This window comes from Pipistrellus hanaki (assembly GCF_964339955.1).
Source record: "Pipistrellus hanaki genome assembly, chromosome: X".
NCBI lineage: Eukaryota > Metazoa > Chordata > Mammalia > Chiroptera > Vespertilionidae > Pipistrellus > Pipistrellus hanaki.
In genome coordinates this window covers 49985743-50005453 of record NC_140524.1, presented here as the reverse complement: position 1 = coordinate 50005453, position 19711 = coordinate 49985743, and the positions used below count along the sequence as shown (strand labels likewise).

Genomic DNA, 19711 nt, shown 5'->3' with positions numbered 1-19711 from the left:
TCCTCATATTTCAAATCATTGATTTTATTATAGGAATACTCTATTCTACTATTGAATCCCTGTATAGTATTATTTACTTCAGTCAGTGTATGCTTAATTTCTGACTGTCCTTTTCCTTTTTTTTTTTTTTTTTTTTTGCATTCTCACTAAATTCTTTAAAAATCTAAGTCCCTTGGAAGTCTCAAGAAGATTCTTGAGTAACCTTATAACTGTGGTTTTGAACTCTATATTCAGTAGTTTACTTTCTTCCATTTCTTTCATTTGTGACATGTTTCTTTGTCTCCGTATTCTGGCTGCTTTCCTGTGTTTATTTCTTTGTATTGGGTAGACCTTCTATGTTTCCTTGACTTGGTAAAGTAGCCTTGTGTAGTAGGTGTTCTATAGGGCCCAGTGGCTTAGACTCCCCAGGCAACTGAGTGGGGCACTCTAGGAGTACCTCTTTGTGGGCTGTGAGCACAGTCTTCTTGTAGTTGAGCCTTGATTGCTGCTGGCATAGCTGGAAGGAATTGACTTCCAGGCAAATTTTCTGTGAGGACCAGCTGAGACTACAGTGGGAAGGCTGCTATGTAGGAGACACCCCATGATGCAGGACTTGCTTCAGTGGGGCCTCGGTGCTCACTGAGTCTTCCCCTGTAGTATGTCACTTATGGATGCGTAGAGTTGTAATCTTATATGATCTGATGATAACCACTGGGTGCACTGGCTCTTAGATATCCAGGGAGGTACAAAGTCAGCCACCACTTGGGGTTACCAGGCAGGAGTTACAGAGAGATCTGCAGATTCCTCCTATTTGTATCAGATTTGGGAGGGCCCAGGCAAGGCCTAGCTGTGAAGCAAGGTAGGCTGGTGCTATTGCTGGGTCTTGGGCCTTTTCATGATAAGTTTAGGGCACACTGACCCAGCTTCTGCTTGTTTGAGAGATTTTATCAAAGTCTGATTCCTGAGCCAGAACAGGCCATTCATATGGAAAAACGGCTGCAAACATCTTGGGTGAGGCTGCAAATTGGATGGGGCATGGTCTCAGAAAATCAACAGAGCAGAACAAACAGTGTGCTTCAGGTTGATATGGATTTAGGTATGGTTTCCTCAGCCCTGGGACAGGGTAGGTCTCAGCATAGAAACAGTAACCACTGTGAGCACCTTTGTCTGTTAGAAAGCCCTCTCCCCCTCGAGTTCTTGTCCTGATGCCAAACAATTCACTTCCTCCTGGTATATGTCTGGGTCCCCCAGAGGTGCCATCAGACACTGCTGAAGCTCAGAGTTAGTGAGTCCAAGAAAGTTCATGCACAAGCCCTTTAAGAAGAACAGGTGCCTCCATGTCACTGATCCCCAATCCCCACTGGTTTTTATAGCCTGAATACTTACAGCAATTTTTCTTCCCTGTTCTGGGAGCCTGGGCTGGGGCCCCTTTTTCCTCACAGTGGGCCTCTGCAGAGACAATATTCCTCCCAATTAAAAAAGCAGTAGACGTAGGTACCAGTCAAGCCTATTCCACACCTCCCCGCAACCTACCAGTCTTAATGTGCTTTCTTATATATTTCTCTAGTTGTAGAACTTCCATTTAGCCAGATTCCAGGTGGCTCTGGATGATGGTTTTTCTGTATTTTAGTTGTAATTTTGATGTGGTTGTGGGAAGCAGCAAGTAACAGCATTTATCTATGCTGCCATCTTGGTTCTCCTCTAATAATACTTTTAAAATCTACAATTTTGTTAAATTCACAAGCTTATAAAACTACTCAAAATAGTCTGTTTGATCATGTTGGAAAGAGTAGCTGATGAAATGACCTATTTACAGTGATCAATGGTGCTCTAAATATGCTGGGAAATGGATATTGTATGAATAGAGTAACAACTCAAGTAGGAATACTGTCTAATAAATGTTTACACACCGTCAAGTCTACAAACATTGAATATCATAAATGATATAATATTTTCTATTCTATAATTTATCTCAAAAATTTTACCTTCAATTATTTTCTCTTTTAGCTTTACTCACAGACAAGCCTCCCAAGCCATTGTTCCCTATGGAGAATCAGCCAAGTATTATTGATGTACAGCTGGGTAAGACCCCTTCTGGGAATAATAGATCCTAAACTTGCTCTATGTTAACATATGGGGAATATTGCATGAACAAAAACGTTTTATTGCCACTGTTATTATATGCAAATCAATTTATGTCTACTCATTTGTAACCCTGGAGTTCAGTGCAAAGCAGTTTAAGGAAGTCAGTTTGTATTGCATCAAGAAATGATGATACTAATTGGTTACACTGGTTAACTCTGTGATTGATAGATTCACGGGTGTTTTCCATTAGTGATTGATAAAACTTTTAATGGTTTTAAGCATTTTTTCAAATTAGAAAGCATTACCTTTGAGGAATAATCACTTTTCAATAATTAGAAGCCCTCAAATAAGCCTTTATAATATTTTGATAATATTACTGCCAATGGCAGAATATATGGCTATTTAAAATTTGTTTAGGGTGAAATCCTGAATATTTATGAATCATATGGTATTGAGAAAAGGAAAAAAGTTGTTTGATGGGTGTTGCTGTCTTTTTATGGTCTCAATAAGGATACAAGTTATTGGGCCCTTTATTGTGTGTCCCCTACTACTAATCCTTGTATTTAAAGAACTTTAAGCTTAAAACTCAGAGTCCTGCCAGTATCTCTTTTAAACCATGGCCTTAACTCTAACCTTTGTAAGCTTTCACCAATTGAGAGACAATTTATTCTTCAATTCAAATAATGTCTTCCATTATGAACAAGAGAACTGACTAAATATGCTGGAAATGCATTAGAGTTACTTTGGATATATGATTTATGGAAATATCTGACTATAGTAATACCTACCAATTATATAGCCAGGTACAATGAATAGATGCCAGTATTTCACTCATTTTTTACTCAACTTTAAAATAATTTAATTCATTGGGGTGATATTAGTTAATAATTTATGTAGGTTTCAAGTATACAATCTCTTACCCTTTGGGACAGCATGGATGGACCTGGAAAATATTATACTAAGTGAAATAAGCCAAACTGAGAAAAACAAATACCACACGATCTCACTTATTTTTTTAATCTAATGAACAAAATGAATTGACGAACAAAATAAGATCTGAATTATGGAAGCATGGAACAGACTGACAAAACTTGATGTGGGGGTGAGGGGATGAGAAGAGATAAACCAAAGAACTTATATACCTATATGCATAGACCATGGACATGAGCAGTAGGGTGCAGAAGACCTAGGTGATGGGTTGGGGTTTGGAGGAGAGGGGTAAAAGGGTGAGGGTAAATAGTTGACATATATAATACTATTAATAATAAAAGTATACATTAAAATAAAGCAAACAGGCTCTGAAAGAATTGTTTATGTGTTTATTTGAGAGTTACATTTAAATCTCTGTTCTACATATTTCTAAAGTGAATACAACAAATAAAAATTTCCAGTGGAAATAAATACTTGTTAGTGTATGAAGTTGGCATTGGTACAGATATTTTGTTGTTTGTAGAGGAAAATAAACATTTTTACTCTCCATACTATAGTGTATTCTATCAGGCATCTACAAGATTCTAGAAATTTACATACTTTTAGCTAAAGTAGTGATGACTGGTTGTTCACAGTGTAATGCTGAAAGAAGATTAATCTTAACCAAATAACTGTATATTTTGAGATGATAAAGAAGTTCTTAAAAACATAATCTGAAAAGTATTGTTCTCACAGTGCAAGCAAATTCAGCTGCAACTTGCAGTGGTAATGTATAAAATAAAAAAACAAATGCAATGTTCAGAACACACAAAAATCTAATTTTGTCCTGTTATCTTTTATTTATTTATTTTCTCTTTCTGAAAGTATATTTACTTTTTAAATTAATAAATAAGATTTACTCCACCATGACTAATTTTTTTTAGCAGTTGGAAGAAAATTTATTTTCTTTTTGTTGTTATTGTTAAAAAAAAAAGTTTTAGGAAAGTCATTTTACAATACATGTAGTTTTAAAAATATTCCATGTGAAATGATTTTCATTAAAAATATTTTAATAATTCTAAAAATGACTTGGGGAAGCATGGGGAAGAATGAAGGAGGAGGTAAATTATTTCAGGATCTCTAATTAGTGCTTTTTATCTAGTCCATTAAGGTAAGTAAAGGGTCATAAGGGAAATGTTTTAGGAAACTAAGTTGATGAAAATAACATTCAACCTGAAATCACACCATCCAGTAAATAGAAAAATCCACAAAACACCTTTGGGGGGGAAAAAACACACAAAATATTATACTCATTAGAACCTACTCTTAGTAGTAGAAACACACAGTATATGCAACATAAAAATAATTCTCACCATTTATTCAAGACCTATCATTTGCCAAACACTATGCTAGGTACTTTACATTTGTGATTTCTAATTCTAAAAGCCATTCTTAGGTAGATGGTGAAAGCTGTTTTTTGGAGCAGAAGAAAATGAATCTCATTAAAGTTTAATGATTCATCTAAAGCATCATAGAGCTCATAAGTATTAGAACTAGGTTTAGAACCCAAGTTTTTTTCCACACCACATAGCACCTACCATAAGGAAAGGTAGCAGAATAAATTTCTCTTAGTATTTTTATACAAATTTCATTTATAAAATCCCAGACATGACCTACTATTCTCAGCAGCAATATCTATCTTTCATATTATTAATAAATAAATAAAACCTGTTGTGTTCTTACCATAAGTTTAGAAAGCACTGTGATCACAGATAAAAATAAACTATTCTTGTCCTCAATTCCAATGATTTAGAACCTTTTACTATAATAAGAAACCCTCAGAATAAAATATAAAACATAATGTTCTATTTAGTAACAAATACTCAAAATGCCATTTTAACCCATTTCTTCTTAATAATAATCCAGCTTGCATTTGTTTATAATAGATATAATATTAGACAAAGAAGTCCTGCAGAGATCACAGTGTTGACAAAATTCAACATGATGAGGGAGACTACACAGACACAGGAATCAAAGCCATACCAAAGGGCTCTGAGTCCTCACAGGTAGTTGCACACTAAAGAAACTGTGCTCATTCTCCTACCAGCCTGAATAGCTGAAGGAGACAACTTAGGACCAGATCCATGGGAGAAGGGGATACAAATCAGAGAAGAGAAAATGAAGGCATGAGATTCAGGCAGAATCATCCTCTGGGCTAACAATCTCCTGAAATGTTGACTTATAGGATCTTCAACCTCTCAAAACCCAATCACAGTGCCCAGGGCCAGAAAGAGACAGCAAAAATTAGGAGACAGAAACAAAGGTACGATAGAATCACCAGAAAAGGGACTAAATGAAATTAAAGCATGAGATATGTCAGAAAAAGAATTCAGAGTAAGGGTTTGAGTTTACAGTCCATAAATCAGATGGAAGAGAAAAATCAACAATTTATGTTAGAAAACTTATGTAAGAATCAGGAAAAAATAAAAAATAATAATATAGCCACAATAAATAACACAATGGAAGGTTTCAACAGTCGACTAGAAGAAGTGGAGTATCAATAAGTGAGTTAGAAGATATGGCATAACAAAACACACAAAATGAATGGCAATTGGAGAAAAAAAAATTAGAAAGCTGGAGCAGAGCCTAAAATTGTTTTTAACATGAAATGAAGAAACATGTATAATAGGGGTGCCATAATGACAACAAAAGAAGCAATGATTAGAAAACCTATCTGAAGAAATGATGACAGAAAACTTCCCTGACTGGGGATGAAAATGTCACACCAGCCCAGGGAGTCCCAAACAAGATAAACCCAAAAGACCCACACCAATGCATGTCATAATTACAATGGCAAACATTAACAGCAAAAAGATAATCATAAGGGCTGCAAGAGAAAGACAGAATGTTACCTACAAAGTATCTCAAATTAGATTATAAAATTATTTCTCAACAGAAACACATCAGGCCAGAAAGAAATGGAATGAAGTATACAAAGTGACACAAAGCAATGGACTAAATCCAAGAATACTCTACCCAGCAAGACTATCATTCAAAATTGAATGGGAAATCAGGAGCTTCACAGAAAAAAAAAAGGTTAAGGGAATTTATCACTCCCAAGCCAGCAATGAAAAAAAAAATGCTAAAGGGACTAAAGAATGAACACAGGCATAAAGAATATACATGGCTACAAACAAGTACCTATCAATAATAACATTAAACTTAAATGGATTAAATGTTCGAATCAAAAGACATCGAGTGACTGAATAAATATGAAAAGAAGATCCATATATATGCTGTCTACAAGAGACCCACCTCAGAACAAGGGACTTACAGAGACTAAAAGTGAAGGGATGAAAAATATTTTTCAGGCAAATGGAAATGAAAAAGCTGAGGTAGCAATACTTCTATTTGACAAAAATAGACCTCAAAGTGAATTCCATAACAAGAGACAATAAAATTAAGATACTTAAGAATAAACTTAATCAAGGAGACAAAGGACCTATAAACTATATTCAGAAAATTTCAGGATGCTAAAAAAAAAGTATTAGAGGAATATATAAACAAATAGAAAATATGCTGTGATCATGGATTGGTGGAATCAGCATCATTAAAATGTCCATACTACCCAGATCCATCTATACATCCAATGCAATCCCCATTAGAATTAAAATAGCATAGTTCACAAATCTAGAACAAATTCTCCAAAAAATCATATGGAATAAAAAAGATCCTGAATAGCTGCAGGAAACTTAAGAAAGAAGAACACATTTGGAGGGATCACAACACCAAATATCAAACTATATTAAAAAGCCACTGTCCTCAAAAGTGCCTGGTACTGGCATAAGAATAGATATATTCTACAGACCAGTGGTCAGTAAACCGTGGCTCACAAGCCACATACCTCAATCAGATTGAGGATGATTTTAGCAAAGGCCAGCTTAGGAGTACACTAATTAAGTTAATAACAATGTACCAACCTATATAGTTTAAGTTTAAAAAATTTGGCTCTCAAAAGAAATTTTAATCCTTGTACTGTTGATATTTGGAAGACAGTCTCTTCAATAAATGGTTTATGGAAAATTAGCCATATTCATGCAAAAATATGAAACTATACCACCAATTTAAACCATATACAAAATAAATTCAAAATGGATCAAGGACATAAATGTAAGATGGGAAACCATAAAAACTTTAGAATATTACATAGGCAGCAACATATCAGACGTATGTTGTAGCAATATCTTTACTGATACAGCTCCGTAGGCAGTGGAAAGTAAGAAGAAAATAAACAATTGGGACTACATCAAAATTAAAAGCTTCTTCATAGCAAAAGAAAACATGAACAAAACAACAAGAAAGCCCACTGCATGGGAGAACATATTCCCCAACGTTATATCAGATCAGAGCCTAATCTCCAAAATTTATATGGAACTTATACATCTTACAAAAAAAGATAAACAATCCAATAAAAATGGGCAAAGGACTTAAATAAACATGTTTTGAAGGTGGACATACAGAAGACCAAGAGACATATGAAAACATGCTCAAATTTACTAATTGTTTTGAGAGATGCAAATCAAAACAACAACAATGTACCATCTCACACCTGTCAGAATGGCTATCATCTACAAATCAATAAATGGCAAGTGCTGGGGAGGATGTAGAGAAAAAGGAACCCTCTTGCACTTCTGGTGGGAATGCAGGCTAGTGCAGCCACTGTGGAAAATAGTATGGAATTTCTTCAAAAAACTAAAAATGGAACTGCCATTTGACCTAATGATCCTACTTCTAAGAATATATCCTAAGAAACCTGAAACATCAATAAGAAAGTATATATGCACCACTATACAATTAGATACTTTGCTTCTGTAAAAAAAAAATTACTTTTACCATTTGCAACATTATGGATGGACACACAGAGCCTTATGCTATGCGAAATAAGCCAGTTGAAGAAATAAATATCATGTGATCTCACTCATTCGTGGAATATAATGAACAACATAAACTGATTAACAAAAATAGACCCAGAGACAGAGAAACACTGAACAGATGGTCAAAGCTCAGAGGGAAGGCAGAAGAGGGTGGGATGTGTGTTAAGAGATCAACCAAAGGACTTGTATGCATGCAATGGACACAGACATTGGAGGCTGGGGGATGGTAAAGGCATGTGCTTGGAATTGAGGGTCACCGGGAAGAAGACAATGAGGAGAAAGGAGACATATGTAATATTATATGTAATACTTTATACAATAAAGAATTTTTTAAAATAAAGTAAAATAACATTTAAAAAGAAATTCTATAGAGTTCCTATATGATCTTCACACAGATTTTTTTAAAATGAGGAGCCTAGTAGTTTGGGCTTCATCCCGTGCATCATGAGGTGGTTGGTTCAAAGCCCAGTCAAGGGTACATGCCTGTGTTTTGGACTTCATCCCTAGTGGAGGGCATGTAGGAGGCAGCTGATCAATGTTGCACTGTCACATCAGTGTTTCTCTCTTTCTTTCTCTCTCTCTCTCTCTCTCTCTCTCTCTCTCTCTCTCTCTCTCTCTCTCTCTCAATAAAATATTACTTTTTAAGAAGACAATTGCAGCATTTTGAACAAATGATCAATATGACTCAGGTTAAGGTGATGCTGATGGAGGTATGATAAATAACACTTCTTAAATTAGCCTACTTTGCTTCAGACAATGCATTAAATGCTGGAGATGTAATAGTGAGCAAGAGAGACACTTTCTGTCTTCAAGCAGCTTGCAGTCTGTGTTGGTGGGAATGCAGACTGATATAGCTACTTTTGAAAACAGTATGTAGATTCCTCAAAAAATTAAAAATGGAAGTGCCATTTGACCCAGCAATCCCATTTCTGGGAACACATCCTAAGAATCCTGAAACTCCAATCAGAAAGAATACATGCAACCCTATGTTCATAGCAATGTTATTTACAATAGCTAAGATCTGAAAACAGTCCAGGTGCTCATCAGTAGATGAGTGGATAAAAAGGATATGGTACATTTATACAATGGAATATTATGTAGTTGTAAAAAAGAAGGCTGTCTTACCCTTTGAGATAGCGTGAATGGACCTGGAGACTATTATGCTAACTGAAATAAACCAGTTAGAGTAAGACAAATATCACATGATCTCATTTAAATATGGAATCTAATGAACAAAATAAACTGAGAAACAAAATAGATCCAGAGTATGGATGAATGGAACAGAATAACAGATACTAGTGGGTAAGGAGGGGACAGAAAGAGATTAACCAAAGAACATATACTATGCATATATGCATAAGTGATGGACATAGACAATAGAAAGGGGAAGGCCTGGAGTGGGGTAAGAGTATGGTGAAGAAGGGCAAAAAGGGAGAAAATGGGAGACACCTGTAATACTATTAACAATTAAAAAATGTTAAAATATTTACTTTTTCTTCTAAGAAGCTCCCTGAGTGCAGAAAAGGGGTATTTTTTACTTCTTTCAGACTCTATATAGTAAACTTGACAGTACTAGGCCCATAGTCAGATTGCATTCTACACTTGGGACTACCTTCAACATCAGGGGTCTTTTTATAGATCATATTGCTAAAATTAGTACAAGATTTCTGAAATAGTACCCAAAACTAATGAAAGAGTAAACCACAGATGTATGGTTACATTATTCATATCACTTAGCTTTAATAATCAAGCCCTTTCTCTTTCACCAAAAAACTAATGAAAACCTGTGTTTAAATTTCACATTGCCTCTATACTTCCACTTATGTATCATAAGATTTACTTCAAGTAGCTGATGTTTGCCAGCTCTGAAAAAAACATATCAGTAGATGCTCTTAGGCTTTAGAAATTGGAAATAATAGTTGTGGAGTCAACTATAAAATAATGTTTACCAGCTCTGGAAAAAAAAAACCTCAGTAGATGCTCTTAGGCTTCAGACATTGGAAATAATGGTTGTGGAGTCAACCATAGAAGATCTATAAGAAGCTGGCAAAAAAATGGGAAATTATTTATTTATTTACTGATGACTTATAAGAGGACAAAAAAATGTAAACTTTCCCATTTTGCTCTGTGTCCAATACTGCTAGATTTATTCATTGACCAAGCACTATGTGTTTACAGAGTCATTATAAAAACATGGAAAGAAGGTATTGACTAGTAACTACCGACTAAATGACAGTAGACCCATAAAGCTATAATTAAAAAATTATGTTCTATAAGGCATTTGGTGACAAGTGATATTGTCCTAGTTGTGTCACAAAGAGGCTTGTTTATATAAGGCTAGCAATTTTGCTTCAGTAACTCATACTTTTATTTGTAATCTGCAATGTGGGAATTCATTATGCAATTATCATATATTTATTGAATATTTGATATGTGCCAGGCCCAGTTCTAGGCATTGGAAATATAGCAATAAATAAGACTGACAAAGTCCCAGCCCTCATTGAGCTTTCATTTTATTTTACTTTATTTTTATTGTTGACATTATTACAGATGTCCCCAATATTCCCCCTTCCTTCTGGCCATCACCACACTATGGGTTACGCATAAATGTTATTTGACTAATCCTTTCACCTTTTTTCTATCCAGTTCACCCCCCCATCCTCCCTCCCTTCTGACAGCTGTCAGTCTGTTCCATGTATCCATGCCTCTGTTTCTACTGTGTTCATCAGTTATTTTGTTCTTTATATTCCACATATAACTGATATCACATAATATTTGTCTTTCTTGGACTGGCTTATTTCACTTAGCATAATAATCTCCAGGTTCATACATGCTGTCACAAAAGAAAAGGGTTTCCTTTTTTTTATAGTCATGTAGTATTCCATTGTGTAAATGTATCACAGATGTTTTTTCCACTCATCTACTGATGGGCACTTAGGCTGTTTCCAGATATTGGCTTCAATGAGCATAGGAGTGAATGTATTTATGAATTAGTATTTCAAGTTTATTCAGATATATTCCCAGAAGGGAAATCACTGGGTCAAACGGTAGTTCCATTTTTAATTTTTTGAGACACCTCCATACTGTTTCTATAGTGACTGCACCAGTCTGCATTCCCACCAACAGTACACTAGGGTTCTCTTTTCTCCACATCCTTGCCAGTACTTGTTACGTTGAATACATATTAGTTGGGTCAAAGAGACAATTGTTAGAAAAGCAAACAAGTGTGTAAGATTTTCAAAGCTCCTAATAAGTTCTACAAAAGAAAAGAGTAAGCTAAGAATTCACTGGGGGAGACTACTACATAAAAAATGATTATAAAATGACCTAATGAAGCCAAAACCGGTTTGGCTCAGTGGTAGAGCTTCGGTCTGCGGACTGAAAGGTCCCAGGTTCGATTCCGGTCAAGGGCATGTACATTGGTTGCGGGCACATCCCCAGTAGGGGGTGTGCAAGAGGCAGCTGGTTGATGTTTCTCTCTCATCGACGTTTCTAGCTCTCTATCTCTCTCCCTTCCTCTCTGTAAAAAATTAATAAAATATATTTTTTTAAAAAATAAAATCACCTAATGAAGAGTTGACAGGCTGAGAACTGAAAGAAAGGAATAAACCAATCATGGAAAAAGCTTAAGGAAATTATGAAAAAGAGCTTGTTGTTCATTGGCCAACATGAAGATTATAAACATTATAAACAATGACTGTGGGCATAGGCTAGAAAGAAGATAATGGGCCTTTAAACAACTGGGCCTCATTACTAGCCTCTGGCTAACAGAAAATAGTAATAACTTTCTTATGATAATGTGTTTAAAGATTCATAAATCATATTTAATTTCATAAGAGATATAAGCACAAGCAAATGTCTGTGTGCTATGCCTCTGAATTCCCCTGGTAGTGAGCAACAATCTAGTAGCCAATTAAAAATATTGAAATAGGGTAAGATCTATAAGAATATGAAGTTTATAGCCAGAAAATAGGCCAATTGTACAGTTATCCAGTTGGCCTTTTTAGTACCAGTCTCTAAAAGCAACTGGAACTAGATGTCAAAACCAAAGGGTAGTGTTTACCACTAGTCCAGGAAGGTGCACTTATAATCTATACTAATAAAAGGATAATGTGTTAATTAGACCAAGAGACTTTCCAGAAGACCTTTCAGACAAAGCCATGATGGTGTGGCCGAGGCAGAGGTGGTTAGGGGTGATCAGGCCAGGAGGGGAAGGCAGTTGGGGGCAATCATGCTGGTGGGAGATTAGTTGGGGGCGAACAGGCCAGCAAGGGAAGCCAGTTGGAGGTGACCAGGCTGGCAGGGGGGGAAAATTGGGGGCCAGCAGGCTGGCAGGAGGGGGGCAGTTGGGGGTGATCATGCTGGCAGGGGGGCAGTTGGGGCTAACAGGCTGGTGGGGGCAGTTGGGGTAATGAGGTTTTGGGGGGCACAGTTGGTGGTGAACAGGCTGACAGGGGGCCAATTGGGGGCAATTGGGCCAGCAAGGAGGGGATTGGGGTGAGAAGGTTAGTAGACAGAGTGATTAGGGGCAATCAAGCAGGCAGGCAGGTGAGCAGTTAGAAATCAGTGGTCCTGGTTTATGAGAGGGATATTCAACTATAGGTTTAGGCCAAGGGGTCCCAGATTGGAGAGGGTGCCAGGCCAGGTTGAGGGACACCTCCCTGGTGTACAAATTCTGTGCACTGGGTCACTATCCTCTCTAATAAAAGAGAAACATGCAAATTGACCTTACCTTTGCTACACCCACAAGCCATGCCCACCAGCCAATCAGGACAACTATGCAAATTAACCCAACAATGCTGACAGTTAATTTGCATATCCAGGCCAGAACAAAGACTGGAGACAGCATAATAAGAAGCCAAGCGCTGCAGAAGGGAGCAAAGCTGTGGAGAAGCAAGCAAGTGGGGCGGCAGAGAAGGCAGGAGGCAGGTAAGGCAGGGAGAAGGGAGAGAAGCATGCAGGGCATCAGAGACCTCAGCAGGAAGCCCTATTGCAGGAATCTTCCTGTAGGGGCATCTAGTTGTTTTATAATCAGTTATACACAAGTTTTAAAATCAGTTAAACTATGAAAGGCTTCTTCATATGCTCTCCCCATTTTAAAATTTTATAGTGAACACTTGTAGCCCTGCACACAAATCCATGCACCAGTAGCTCACCAATAGCTCACTGCTGCCCTCCAGCAGCTCTCTGCCTGGTGCCCAGCCCTCCTCTAGCTCCCTCCACTCCCCCTCATAGCTTTCTGTCCTGCCCTTCCTGTAGCTCTTTGCTGTCCACTTACAGCTCACTACCCACCCTCATGCTGATCTGTGATCTAGTCATCATGCAGTTGGTCATTATGCTTCACAGCATAACGACCATTTGCATATTACATCTTTATTATATAAGATTGGTCTATCAATTATATGCAAATTTATATAATAAAGCTGTTGAGTTTGATTAGTTCATCATTTCTTATACATATTTCACCATGGAATAACTGCTGTGGAAACTGTATATTTGTTTGTGTGTCTGTGCATGTGATGCATGCTTTTGTGTTTGTGTGTGCATTATACCCACCAACATCTCACTAAGTACAACTTACAAAAAGCTAGATCAGAATTTTGGAAACTTGTATGAAAACTAAATGGATTCTGTCTTTGGTAAAATTGAAATTTTGTTTCATGTAGTAGATAGAATAATGCATCCTCAAAAGATGGCCATAACCTAAACCCTTAAACTGTGAATCTTTTTTTTTTATTATTTTACATAACAAGGGAGAATTAAATTGCTTCTGGAATTATATCATCTAGGTGGGCCCAATGTAATTGCGAGAGTCTTTAAAAAGGGAAGAAGGAGACATAATAAGTCAGAGTGATATGATGTAATATTAAGGTAGACTGGATCCACTGTTTCTGGCTTTTAAAATGGAGGAATGAGTCCACTAGCCAAGGGACATGACAGCCATTTAAAAAAGAAAAATGTGAGGAAACAGATTGTTCCCTTGACAAGAAAGGAATACAACCCTGCCAAAACCTTGATTTTAGCCTCCCTGAGGCCCATGAATGACTTGTGTCCTACAGAACTATAAGATAATAGATTTGCAATGTATGGGATAGAACAAAATATTTACAAATGATTTATCTGAAGATAATAAGTTAATATACAAAATATATGAGTCTCCTACAACTACATAGCAAAAACAAATACAAAGAGCTGACAAAACAAAAAGCACCTGATTTTAAAAATGAGCCAAAGACTTGACTAGAACTTTCTCCAAAAAAGACTCACACAAATGACCACTAGGTATATGAAAAGGTACTCAACTAATCATCAGGAAAGTGCAGATCAAAACCACAATGAGGTATCACCACACACCTGTTAGAATGGATATTATAAAAAACAAACAAACATAAATTTAAAAAAAAAACTCTCAAAAGATTAATGCAAGTGTTGGTAAAGAAATGGAGAAATTGGAACCCTTGGATATACACACACATACACACACACACACACACACACACATACACACATACACACACTAGAGGCCCAGTGCACAAATTTGTGCACAGGTGGGGTCCTTTGGCATGGCTGGTGATTGGGGCTGATTGGAGCCATGGGAGGTTGTTTGTGAGAGCACACTGACCACCAGGGGAAAGCTCCTGCATTGAGTGTTTGCCCCCTGGTGGTCAGTGCAGGGCATAGTGACCAGTCATTTGGTCGCATATATATGTGTGTGTGTGTGTGTGTGTGTGTGTGTGTGTGTGTGTGCAAAATAATAAAAATCAGGATCCCAAAGAGGAATCTTCATGCCTATATTCATTACAGTATTATTCAAAATAGCCAAGATATAGGGAAAAAACAAATGTCCTTTGACAGATGAACAGATCAAGGGACATACATAAAATTAAATATTTTGCCATTTTCAACAATGTGGGTGAACCTAGAAAACATTATGCTAAGTGAAATATAATTACAAATAGTGCATGATTTTACTTATATTTTGTATCAAAAACAGACAAAATCATAGGAGCAGAGAATAGAATAGAATAGAATAGAATAGAATAGAATAGAATAGAATAGAGAGAATATAATAGAGATTTCCAAGGAATAGAATAAAGAGAAAATGGGGGGTTGTTGGTTAATAGGTATAAAGTTTCTGTTATGCAAGATGAATAATTTCTAGAGATCTGCTATAAAACATAGTACCTGTTGTTAAAAATACAGTATTGTGAAATTTAAAATATATTAAGATGATAGATCTCATGTTGTATTCTTACCATAAGAAGCAAAAAAAGTAGAAGAAATTCTTGGCCTTAAGAGGTATGTTTAATACCTTGATTGTGGTGTTAGTTTCATGAGTGTATATAATATTCTAAACTCATCAAGTTGTATATATCAAATGTGACCAATTTTTTTTAATATATTTTATTGATTTTTTACAGAAAGGAAGGGAGAGAGATAGAGAGCTAGAAACGTCAATGAAAGAGAAACATCGACCAGCTGCCTCTTGCACACCCCCTACCGGGGATGTGCCCGCAACCTATGTACATGCCCTTGACCGGAATCGAACCTGGGACCTTTCAGTCCGCAGACCGACGCTCTACCACTGAGCCAAACCGGTTTCGGCGTGACCAAAATTTTATATAAAATTATATCTCAATGAATCTAAAATATAACACATTTTCGTGATTTTGTGGCACTAAGTTTATGATAACTTCTTATCGCAACAGCATACAACCAATACACTTTATCTTGTAGGTAGACTGCATTGCACTATAAGAAAAACCAATAACATATAGAGAGCACATTTAGCAGACTACTCTGTTGGTATGATAGATAATACAATTCCCTCAGTCACACTAACTAGATACACTTTTGAAATTGGACAATCGCAATTACATAGAAAGTGAATAAAAATCAAGATCTAATTGAGCTTTATAAGGTATCCAAATAATAGGGATACTTTTACTTATCAGATTTTTCATATTATTTTTATTTACTGTTTCTGTTTAATTAAATCTTAGGATTCTAAAAAATATCACTGGTCATGTTGAGATTGTTTTCCTTTGTGTCAGATTTGTAACTCCAAGTCCACAAGGAGATCATCAGTATGAGAGACGTTTACTTTTACTCATTTTATTTTTGCAGCACATATTCTTTGGTCATTCTTCTTTTTAAAAATATCTTTTCATTAATTTCAGAGAGGAAGAGAGAGGGAAAGAGAAATAGAAACATCAGTTATGGAGAAATCATCAATCAGCTGCCTCCTGCACTGGGGATTGAATCTGAAACCCCAGGCACGTGTCCTAACTGAGAATAGAACACTGACCTTCTATTTCATGGGTTGACACTCAACTACCAAGCCACACTGTCTGGATGGGTCCTGCTTCCTCAAATGTGAAAGGGTTTTTCTTTTTAAAAATATGTTTACAGCCAAAACCGGTTTGGCTCAGTGGATAGAGCATAAGCCTGCGGACTGAAAGGTCCCAGGTTCGATTCTGGTCAAGGGCATGTACATTGGTTGCGGGCACATCCCCAGTAGGGGGTGTGCAAGAGGCAGCTGGTCAATGCTTCTCTCTCATAGATGTTTCTAGCTCTCTATCTCTCTCCCGTCCTCTCTGTAAAAAATCAATAAAATATATTTTAAAAAAAATTTGGTCACATTTGATATATACAACTTGATGAGTTTAGAATATTATATACACTCATGAAACTAACACCACAATCAAGGTATTAAACATACCTCTTAAGGCCAAGAATTTTTTATATATATATAAATATATATGTATATATATATATTTTTTTACAACAGAGTATTTGGTGCTGTCCTCTATATAAAAATGCTCTATGGACCTAACCTTAATATAGCCTATACTCTGAGTTGTTCTAGCCCTAAAGAATTTATCCTGAACCACTCAGCCATCCACATGTGCACTCCTTCATGACAAATAGCATTACATTGGCGAACATAAAGATTACAGACCAAGATAATGGTAGGGGTGTCGAACTCAATCGGAGAAGGGGCCAAAATCTAAAATCCAGCCTAAATCGCGGGCCGAACGGTTTACTGAACAGTCATAAACTGACAATGTCATAAACTGACAGCGGAGTGCAGTGATGACAGCGCGGTGCGGGCCACATTGCAAGGCCTGGCGGGCTGGATTTGGCCCGCGGGCCGTGTGTTTGACACATGTGGACTGGAGGGAAGACAATTAGCTTTTCTGAAATTGGCTTCCTTAGTAGTCAGATGAACTAAGAGGAAAAAAATTTAGTTTTGAAATTGGTAGCTTAGCATCTTCTGTTTAGCACAATATTGAGTAAAAGGATACATTTTTTTTATATCAAACATCTTAAAATCCATCCAAGAGTATGACACTGTTAATATCCCATGTTTAACTGAATGAAATAATATATTTTTGTTTTTTAATTCTACTCCAGTATGTTATATACTATATACTGCATGCTTATAAGTCCTTTCTCAAGTAGTTGGATTCTTCAGTAACAGTTAACAGAGAAATTAAAAATTTGAGTGAATCAAGTGTAAAATATTATATGTGATATACTTAGAGATTTTAATCCCAAAACTTAAGTTTTTTTGTCCTAATTTCAGTGCAACCAAATGGCCTTAGGGGTGAAAAATTGTCACAGGCAGTTTTTTTTTTCATGGATTATTAAATTTGGTCCAATGAAACAGCGGCCACCCCCCTGGGACTGGGGGACTCTGGAGGGCCTGAGAGAACTGGGTGTCACCATCTTGTGGCTATGGGCACCACCATCTTTGTGACAGAGTGACAGTTAATTTGCATATTATCCTATTATTAGATAAGATTATTGAAACTATTACAAATGTCACCCCTTTTCCCCATTAACCCCCTTCACCCTGTACCCCCTAAGCCTTCACCACACTATTATCTGTGTCCATGGGTTATGCATATATACATATACATTATTTGGTTAATCTCCCCACACTTCCCACCTTCCCTTCCCTCTCCAGAGACATAGAAACATGGGACAGATTGACAAACCTACATACTATTTTCTATAGTATCTATACCAGTCTACATTCCCACCAACATTGCACAAAGATTTGCTTTTCTCCACACGCTCACCAGCATTTATTCACTCTTGTCTTTTTTATAATAGCCATCCTAACAGGTGTAAAGTGATATTTCATAGTATTTTTGCATTTCCTTAATGATTAGTGACGTTGAACACTTTTTCATGATCCTGTTATCCATTTGTATGCTTTCTCTGGAAAAATGTATATTAAGACTTTTGCCCATTTTTTTTAATTGGATTATTTTTATTGTTATTGAGTCATATGAGTTTCTTATATATTTTATATTAATCTCTTATTGGAAAAATGGTTTGTAAATATTTTCTCCCATTCCATAGGGTGCCTTTTTATTTTGTTGATGGTTTTCTTTGCTGTGCAGAAGCTTTTTAGTCTGATATATTCCTACTTGGTTATTTTTGCTTGTGTTGTTTTTGTTTTTGGTGTCAAATAATAATAATTTAAAAAAAAAAAAAACTCATCGCTAAGACCCTGTTTTCTTTTAGGAGTATTATGGCATCAGATTAAATGTTCTAGTCTGTAATCTAATTTGAGTTGATTTTTGTGTCTAGTGTAAGATGGGGTTCCAGTTTTATTCTTTGGTATTATGGGTCTAGAATTTACTCAGCCCCACTTATTGAAGAGGCTATCATTTGCCAATTGTACAATATATTATTCGCTTCTTTATTGTAAAGTAATTAACCATGTATGAATGGTTTTATTTATGGGTTCTCTATGCTATTCTATTAATTTCTCTGCTGTTTTTATGCCAATGCCATAGTAAATAATTATAACATAATTGAAAGTAAGGAAGTGTGATGCCTCCTCCTTTGTTCTTTCTCAAGGTTGCTTTGATTCTTTGGAGTCTTTTGTGGTTACATACAAATTTTATAATCATTTTATTTCTGTGAAAAATGCCCTTAGGTAGTCACTGCACTAAATTTGTAGTATGAATATTTCAACAATATTAAGTCTTCCAATCCATAAGCATAAAATATCTTTACATTTATTTTTCTTCTTCAATTTCTTTCATCAGTGTCTTATAGTTTTCAGTGTATAGATCTTTTACCTCACAGGTTAAATTCATTTATAAATATTTTATTGTATTTGATGCTATTGTAAATGAAATTTTTTTCTGATATTTTGTTATTAGTGCATAGAAACACAACATATACTTGGGTATTCAGTTTGTATTCTTAAATTTTATTAAACTTGTTTATTAGTTCTAACAGTATTTTATGGAGTCCTTAGGGTTTTCTACCTATAATAACATGCCATATTCAAATAGAGGCAATTTTGCTTCCTCCTTTCCTATATGGATGTCTCTTACTTATTTTTTACTAATTTATATGACTAGTATTTATAAATACTGTGTTGAATTAAAAAAAAAAAGAAATAATAGGCATTATTTTCTTGGTGCTGACCTTAAAGGAAAAGCTTTCAAATTTTCACCTTTGATTATTATGTTAGCTGTGGGTTTGTTATGTATAACTTTCATTATGTTGAGGTACATTTCCTCCATTCCCACTTTGTTGAGAATTTTTAACAGGAAAATATATTCCATTTAGTAAAATTATTTTTCTGTATCTATTGAGGTGATCACATGATTTTTATCCTTTATTTTATTAACGTGGTATATTACTTTGATTTGTGGATGTTGACCCTTTCTTGCACGCCTGGAATAGATCTCATTTGATCATGTTGTATGACTTTTTAAATATATTTCTGAATTTTGTTTGCTCATATTTTTTTAGGGCTTTTACATCTATGT

General features: G+C 35.9%; 1 protein-coding gene across 1 annotated transcript in view; it reads left to right on the top strand.

Annotated features, from left to right (window-relative positions):
• The window catches only part of IL1RAPL2 (interleukin 1 receptor accessory protein like 2), a gene marked incomplete at its 3' end in the record, with an annotated part of 1526880 nt that overhangs the window by 1155106 nt on the left and 352063 nt on the right, over positions 1-19711 (top strand). Inside the window, exon 8 of the mRNA XM_084870467.1 lies at positions 1987-2061. Coding sequence (XP_084726593.1) covers positions 1987-2061 — 75 coding nt within the window. The remainder of the gene's footprint in view (positions 1-1986; positions 2062-19711) is intronic.